Here is a 9,106-nt window from a genome sequence, read left to right on the forward strand (position 1 = left end):
ACAATGCCTCGGGCTGAGGAGCCAAAGAGGCAGTCGTGGAAAATAAATGAATGGACCTCTTTCCCCAAGGGAATGTAAGGCACCTAGGAAAATAGGTTGATGACTGGCTCCTTTCCCAGATCCTTGCCCCACTTTAAGAGCCAAATAGCTCCAGTAGGCAGTGAGTGCAGAGCTACCAAACTTCCTGGCAACTGGGAACAAGATGACAGATACAAGCGATGCCCAGAATCCTGACATAGATAGTTCTAGAAAACAAGACAAAAATTCAACACTCTTCCTTCTAAGAAAAAGTATTAAACATTCATTTAATTTCATCTGGCTGTATCTAAGTGCTAAAAGATTAGGGTGTTATAGTATGCAAGGTATGTAATAACCTCTAAAATGTGGGGGTCATGCACAGTGATAGGCCTGTCTTAGTAGGTACACCGGTCAGATGGTTTCCCCAGTGGGGTTGTTTAACAGGTGGCAAAACAATGTGTATTCCTGGAAATTACCTCCTCTGTAAATGTTTGGCCAACATTTCCTGAAACAAGGAAGTTCATTTGTATATGCAAAGGAACGATTAAATACTACCTTGTTTCCCTATAGTCTATCATATCTGATCTTAATTAGCCAAAGACCAACAAGGCTACTACAGCGTAAATGCTAGCTCAATCCATTCCTAATTAATACCAAATAAATGTATTAACACCTGGGTTTCTGTAAATTTCACTGGCATTGAGCTTTGAAAGCAATGTGCTGTGTAGAAAGTGTGCGATCTAGAAAAGAAAGAGGTGAAATCATGCTACTGTGGCTTTGTCTGTTATGAATTGATTGTATGTATCACATTCCAGACGCATAGAGACCTATTGATGTTGATGGCTGTTAGGTCATGCCATTGTACCTGCAGAGAGGGCCTATAAGAAAATAATAAATGTTAAATAAGGCTGAGAGGATGGCACCCAAATCCAACATGGCTGACGTCCTCCTGTGGTGAGGAATAGATGATCAGAAATCTCTCTTTGGCAAGTACATCAGGAAGGCAGTCTCCTGTCATCCAAAGAAGGAGCCCACACGATACCAAGCCTACTGCCATCTTGATTTGTAATGTCACATTCTATAGAACAAGGAGGAAATGCTTTCTGTTGTATAAGCCACACACTCAGTCTATGATATTTAGTGCAGTTGTCTAAAGTAAGGTACATGGCACACAGCAGAGAGAAGTGTGGCTTCAGAACTCACCTCAGGGAAAGTATTTCCAGCATAGGAGAGGAAGGACAAGAAAAACTTAAAAGTAAAAAGTGTAAAAGTGTGGGTTTAATTTGCTTCAGTATCTATGTTTCTGTCTTTCTGCCTGTCTCTATGTGTGTGTGTGTGTGTGTGTGTGTGTGTGTATGATCCTGTCCCTAACAATATAAAAATATAAAGAGGATAGAAAGAGGAGAAAAGATGAGCAAAGGTCTCTGCACCAACACCGACATTCGTTTGCACTGCAAAGAGAGCACTTACTTGAGACTTCTCATTTTCTTCTGGCTCAATGAGATATGTGTGGTTCCCATCATAGAACATCCCACTGCAAATTCAAGAAAATAATTAGACATAGTTATCAAGTCTCATCCAGAGCAAGATCATTTTAGGGTCAGCAGCACAGGAATAGTTCCATTCAGTGTCTGTTTTTCAGACCTATACATGATCACCAGATATGTGGCACATCACACAGACATATAACATACACACACACACACACACACACACACACACACACACACACTTCTTCGAGGCAAAGCCTCCCCACAGGCAGACACTCCCATCTTGAACTCCATGCCTTTCTGTGTTTTCTAGATGTTTTCCATTGTTCTTCTAATATGGAATCCTGGAACTTAGTATACAAAGGTGACCCTAGAGTATCTGTCAAAGTGTAGGCCTCGAAGAACCCCCTTCAGATTTCTAGGCCGGGGCTCTAGAAGCCATATTTAAAACAAATCCCAGGTCTGAGTGCTGGCGTATTCCTTCAATCATAGTATGCTCTGCTCAGTTTGTTTCTGCCTCAAACATTAAAGCAAGTCTCCGATGCTGGATGTGGTATAACCTAAGTTTGCAATCTCAAGTATTTAAAGGTGGCAGCAAGAAGATCACAGGTTCAAGGTTGACCTAGGCAAATTTGTGAGCTCCTGTTGAAAAGAACAGCAGGTAAGGATACAGCTTGGTGGCTGAGCGTTTGCCTAACATACACAGAGGAATGTTCCTGCCTCGAGTCCCTGCTCTGACTGCCCTGTGTCTTGGGGAAAACAGCAACACAGCCTGAAGTAACAAGAGGCACCTAGATGATGCAGGTAACACAGGTTTCCTGGGATTACACCAAGAATGGCCTCCTACCACACATCTGGAAAGTGCTTTGGTAATCAGAGTAAGCATACTTCAACAACTTGCTCTGAACAAAACCTTTCCACATCTGTATGAGGGAGAAGCAGCAACCATCTTCACTGTACAGGGGAGAGACTGAAGCAGCCCTCCTAGATTCAATACCTCATATAAAAGAGGCAAGAAGCAGTGCATTCTGGGTACACGAACTGATCATCTGCGATCTGAGACCACCTTCATTCATTTACTCAGTGTGAACTGACCGAGGACCAGCAATGCACAGCTGCTGGTGCAGATATGGAATAGTAAACAAAACAATTTTCTGTCCTCGTTTTAGGGAGGATAAAAAATAAACATGTGATATAGGAGGAAATAGAAGTTAGGTGAATGTGAACTTTATGGTGGAAATATTGCAGATTAAGGTTAATAATTATCACTATAGGACTGGGTGTGGGAGAGCTGAAAGGGAGGGTTATTGGTTTCTCCTAGGAGTTCAGGGTAGGGCTTTACCAGAACCACCACCTACTTATACTTGTACAAAGGGCATTTGAGATGCTCTCAGGTAAGAGAGGTCTTGGCATGATCCAGGAACAAGGCGGCAATGTGGTGAGATTAGAATGCGCAGGGGCAGAGTAATAGAAAAATGTGGTCAGAGGCCTGGTGGACATAGCAGATTGTCTCTTCTGACGGTCTTGGTTGTTACTCGGAGAGATGAGAAGATCACCATGCAGGATTCTAAGCAGAGGAAATGTCCTCTCCCTATTTTGCTTTATTTGTTTATTGAGACAAAATGTTAATCTTTGCTCGAGGTTTGCTTTAAATTAACAGCAGTCTTTCTAACTCTGACTCTGCCCCTGCGTCCCAAGGGCTAGAACTGCAGGCATGAGCCCTTATGATTGGTTCTCTCTCGATTTAAAATAATTATCCCAGCTACTGTGTTATAATATTCTTTACAATAGTGAGGCTAAAGGCAGGGATTTCTAGGATGGGATTATTATAATAATCTAAGAGAAAGAAGATGCTGGTAATGATAGAAGTGGTGAGAACTGGCCAAATCTAGAGGGGTATGTAGTGGTGTGTGTGTGTGTGTGTGTGTGTGTGTGTGTGTGTGTGTGTGTGTGTGTATGTGTGTGTGTCTGTCTGTGTCTGTTTGTCTGCCTGAGTATGTGTCTATGTTTGTGTCGGAGTGTGTTTGGAGTGTTAGTCTGTGTGTCTATGTGTCTGTGTCCATGTGTATGCGCTTGTATGTATTTCTTTTCACTGTTGAGGTTTCAAACCATGGCTTTACAGGCTAAGCACATGTTATATCACTTCAATAGGCAGGGGACTAGAAAGAGGGCACAAATCAAAAGTGGCTTGCAACCTCTTATGTTGGAGGTGACATCCGCTATTTAGCTATCCTATAAAGAGAGTTCCTTAGTGTTGTTTTATTGCTGTGAAGAGACGCCATAACCAAGGCAACTTACAGAAGAGAGCATTTTAATCAGGGGCTGGCTTACAGTTTCAGAGAGTGACTCCATGATCATCATGGCAGGAAGCATGGCAATATGCAGGCATGGTGTTGGAGACGTAGCTGAGAGCTAAATCCTGATCCTCAGACAGCAGGCAGGAGAGAGTAAGACTGGGCCTACCATGAGCTTTTGAAACCTCGAAGCCCACCCCAAGTGACACACCTCTTTCAACAAGGTGACAGCTAATCCTTCCCAAACAGTTCTACCAACTAGGGGCAAAGCATGCAAATATATGAGCCTATGGTAGAGAATTTGAAGTGCATACGGTACCATTCTCATTCAGAAGCTCCTGACACCACTGTGCTTAGAATACATTTCTATTGAAATCAGGTGCCTCATGGTGTTACAGATACCAGTTTCATTCAGGCACCTAAGGGGAACAGAACTGTGATCCTGCCAGGCAGTGGTGGTGCATGCCTTTAATCCCAGCACTTGAGAGGCAGAGGCAGGTGGATTTCTGAGTTCGAGGCCAGGCTGGTCTACAGAGTGAGTTCCAGGACAGTCAGGGCTACACAGAGAAACCCTGTCTTGAACAAACAAAAACAAAAATAAAACAAAAACAACAACAACAACAAAAAAGAACTGTGATCCTTACATTAAGTTTTTAGTTTAGGGTAAAATGTTCACATCACAGCCAAGCAGTTAGACATAGAATATTATTTGTCTCTCATTAATGATGTTATAAAATCTATTCATTTCCCTGAGCTATTCTTATAATGGTTTCCAGGTTTGACTCCATTTAAATTCTTTCTTTCCTGCTGGAACAGCTTCCACGTGTTTTAAATTCTCAGATACCAACTAGAATAGCCATGCTCAGCTCACCTCTGCTCAGTTTTCAAACATAAATGTACTTTCTGAATTTGGAGGATATTGAATTTGGAAATTAAAGATAAAAAGATGTAGTCAGTAATGATACACTATGATATGTGATATATGTGTGTGCATACACACACATACACATACATACACATACATCTCCTGCCTCCTGGTTCCTGCCTCGAGTTCTTGCTCTGACTGCCCTTTTCGATGGATGGATAGACTACAGCCTTTAAGCTAAAATGAACCCTTTCCTCCCTAAGCTGCTTTTGGTCAGTGTTTCTTCAGAGCAATAGAAAGCAAACCAGAATATTGTCCAATTGGAAAATCAGTTTTTTCCCATTGGTTTTTGACATGTGTTGTGTAAGAAAGCATCATTAAGTAGAAAGAAAAATTCTGATTCATCAGCATGCTGTTCCTAGCATAATAATAATAATGATAATAATGATGACAACAATAATAATAATGATGAGAAACAGTCAGCTGTTTCATTTGCTTTCAGGATTGATGCCTTTATATTAAATAAAATTGTACATACGGTAAGCCTGTAACGATTAGGACATGGAGCTAGAACCACGTCATTTTGAAACAGTTGAGCTATATTTTCATAAAGTTGAATCAAAATAAGAGAAAAGAAAACAGCAGCATTCTTACAGATTTCCACCAGAGGGCAATAAACTTATATTTAATTTCATTTTTTTTAGGTTCCCATAGTCACAGGATTTTTGTCATGACATCAAACATATATGGATCAAAATATTGCCTATTAATCCTTTGAATTTGTACAAAAGTACCTATGAAAGATACTCTATGAAGAAAACTCTATGAAGATGACTTATTGAGTTAATTTCCCCATTTTGTGTTCTTCGACTAAATGCAGTAAATCAGAAACATAAAAAAAAAAAAAACCCAGTATATACTTGGTCATTTATAAAAGATGAACTATGCATGAAGTAATAAAGCTTTTACCTAAAGCTTTATAACTTAGATATCCTATGTTTTTTAATGCTCAGCAATATACCTCCAAAACACTGCTAGAAGCAACTGTGTTTAGAAGTAAAATCACGATGATAATAGTTCATCAACAACCAAAATTAGAAAGTATGCTTATACTATCTAAGGGAGCCCAAACACTGTTGTACACAACTCTATCAGTACTTGTAGATACATCATGAGTTTTCTATTAATTTCACTTTGCTTACTTTTAAGTGAAAGCTTTTAAAGGCAGATATAAATCAGAGTTAAAGCCACTGAGGCAGGGTCCTGAAAAATGTTGTTCTCACTTTCCTTAAATGACAGCAGGAGGGCAGAACCCAGCTGTTATTCTTACATTCCCATGCCTAGGAGATCCCATAATAGGGGTTCACACCGTCCTTCTGGTTCTCACAACACCCTATCCACTGGGAAATGGAGAAGCAGTGATGCTCACACTGTGGCTTGGCTGGGATTCTAAGGATAAAAGAGAGATGGGAAAAGGGCTCTTGTTTTTATATCACTCTTCTGTCTAACACCTATTTGGTGTTATAAATGTGAGCAAGGTCAAACATACTATTCCTAGCTGTCAACTATGCTGTGTTGAGATTAGCTACATCAGTTTTACTATGAAAATGATTTCAACAAGTCTTTCATCTGATAAGAAATTCAAGGCCCTCATACTATAAGCAAAGGTGCAATAACTGTAATAATCTTTACTCAAGTGACATACGTAAAGTAAATATCCATTTAATTTATCATGAGAAGCATGGGAAGTTTTGCATCATACAGGCACATAGCCTCTATCCTCTGGTCATTTTCGTAGCCTGGCAGTCTCTCTGTCTACCTAACATACCTCTTCCTAGAGCCTGGCAAGAAGTGTCTGTCACGTGGGCCACTAGCCAGACTCTCCAGCCTATCTCATTCCATTGCTATTGTAGACTTAGGATCTAACACCCACTGAAAGATTCTCTCAAAGTCTGCCACAGGGACCACTCTACCTGCTGCAGGTGACACACCTTTGGAGACCTCATGCTACTCCTGTCCTTCAGTGACAATCCTCAGCTTGTATTTTTGCCCTGGTATAATTTTTTTTCCTTTCTCAATGAACACAAATATCCTTATCCTAGTCCACAAAATGAACCCAGGCTACATTTGCCCTGTCTACTACACTAAAGTCTCAGGACTCTCACATGCTGAGTGCCTGGTCCACAGCCGAGTCCCTCCCAGTGACAGATTATTAGATGAAAAGGGCTATATTTCTAACTCACTATAAAAACTATCTACCAACTAAACTCAAAAGTAATTAAGTTTTTGCTCACTGTGTACAAAATAAAATTAAGGGGGAAAAAGTAACAAGCCAGAAGGAATTGATTTTGTCTAAATAGAATGCTTTGGGGTGGATTTTATTGGTTTTCAAGAGGCCATAAAACAAGGAGAAATGGCCCATGGGCATTACCATCATGATGCATGATGAGGTGCATGCAGATGTTTACCATCTGCAAACATTCTGTGATGTGAACACTGTGAGATGGAAGCTCAGAAGGACAAACTTGTTCTCCAGAGCTTTCTGAATGTGTATGTGTGTCCTCCCTTGGCTGCTGTGAGCTCTGTGGGTTCCTACTGAACAAGGAGCTTCTGAGGTCTTCTGCAGCCTGTTTTTTGTGCAAAGAGCCATGGATTTTCATCTACTACAATTTCTATTGTTCCATGAAAATGTAAAGAGTTAAACCAAGGATAAGTGGGGAGTTGAAATGGTTATATAGGGGTTAATGACCTCCAGGAACAGAAAACAAAGTTACTCAAGCCACTACTGTCTGAATCTAGATGAAACTAGAAAAAAATTATTCGAGTGCCACTGTATGGCACCATATCTTCAAAGCCTCTGACTTCTGAAATGTTAAGATGTTTTAGTAGTACATTAAACATAAAGAAAACCTACTGAAATAGCAAATGTATAATTCATGTGGCACTTACTGGAGTCCGTGGCATGTTGACAGGGCAACAAATGAGACAGGGTTTCCGCGGATCTGGCCCTGGTAATAACAGTGTTCTCCTCCCTGGAAAGAGAAAGAGTGATGAGTGTGGCCAGCCAGGGACACCTGGGCCATATTGTTTCTACCAAAGAGATCTCACACCACACCTCCATAGATGGTGCTTTGTACAGCCTTTCATCACCCAGATTAGCTTTATCCAGTCAATTCCAAAAGACTTCTTCATAAATGTGCCTACCAAACAAATACCAAAGCAAAAAGCATGAGAATAAAAATGGACTTACCTTTGTTTTATGCAGGTGCTACCAGAGAAGCCAAGAAACCAGCACTGAGATAAGTCAGTAGCCCTTGCACCAGAACAGGTTTAATAATCTATCTCCCAGTTCTGAGTGATAAAATTCTGAGCAACACTAAAGTGGCAATTTAACATTCAGCTGAGCAGAAAGAACTTGGAAGCATTTGATAGTCATTAGATTCTTGGGATGCAGACAAATATCTGGTTTTGTGGTATTCTTGTTTTTCTATGGCGGTCTTTCTCAAACTGGGAGTTGCTTTCCTATATAAGCAGACTGGGGGTAAAGTTTAAAACAATTAGGTTTCTTCTACAACTGGTTGTAGTAACTGGATTCTACTAAGAAGCTCATCTGGCATCCTTTGGTGTTGTCTTTAAATATTGTATGTTGAGAGCATGATCCAGAGACCTCAGCAGTATGGAAGGGATTAGAGCTTCTTAGAAGTACAGGTCTCTTGCACCAGCAGACTCACCAACCATATCAGAATCTGCATTTTAACACAGTCTGTAATGATTAATATGCATATAAAAGTTTGAAAAGCTCTGCTCTAAATCACCTCTCCCATTCTCCCACTAATTTATTTATTCAGCATCAGAGAGCCTCTCATTAAATTAATATTCTGAGATTTTTAAAAGGAGTGAAACAGGAAAGACTGATGGAACGGGTAAGGGAAGCAGAAACCTCACCCACTTTAGTCTTCCTTAAAAACTAACCCTACTTAAAATGCCCAGCACTTGACAAGAGGGAAGAATGAGAAGCTACAGGAGACAGTGGGGTCCCTACGCCACTGCTCATGAGATACGGCCATACTAGCAAGGAACACTCAGTCTCTATTCACCAGACAAGATGATTCTCTTGTTGGGCTGCTGTGAGATTAACTGAGCTAAGACAAAGAGTTTAGAATGTCTTGCCATGATAAGTACTCAGGGTTTGCTGTCATTACTGTTATTATTTTCTACTTATTTACATACGTAATCCTATTAAATTCTATTATCAATCTTAAAAGAAACATGGAATCCTTTATACCACTTAGAAGGCTATAACTTTTTCTTTTTGATATTATAATATAATTACATAATTTTTCTATCCCTTTTCCTGCCTCCAAACCTCCGATATATCCTCCTTGCTCTCTTTCAAAGCTCTGGCCTCTTTTTTTTTTGTTTGTTTGTTTTGTTTTTTT

At 40.3% G+C, this 9,106-nt stretch overlaps 1 protein-coding gene across 10 annotated transcripts in view; it reads right to left on the reverse strand.

Annotated features, from left to right (window-relative positions):
- The window catches only part of Adam22 (ADAM metallopeptidase domain 22), a 233,357-nt gene that overhangs the window by 81,861 nt on the left and 142,390 nt on the right, over window positions 1–9,106 (reverse strand). For all 10 annotated transcript variants that reach the window (XM_031379990.1, XM_031379989.1, XM_031379992.1 and 7 more), the window contains exons 5-6: window positions 7,617–7,699; window positions 1,489–1,552 (exon numbers count right to left, since the gene is read on the reverse strand). In XM_031379990.1, the coding sequence (XP_031235850.1) occupies window positions 1,489–1,552; window positions 7,617–7,699 (147 nt within the window). The remainder of the gene's footprint in view (window positions 1–1,488; window positions 1,553–7,616; window positions 7,700–9,106) is intronic.

Source organism: Mastomys coucha, unplaced genomic scaffold, assembly GCF_008632895.1.
Source record: "Mastomys coucha isolate ucsf_1 unplaced genomic scaffold, UCSF_Mcou_1 pScaffold19, whole genome shotgun sequence".
Lineage (NCBI taxonomy): Eukaryota > Metazoa > Chordata > Mammalia > Rodentia > Muridae > Mastomys > Mastomys coucha.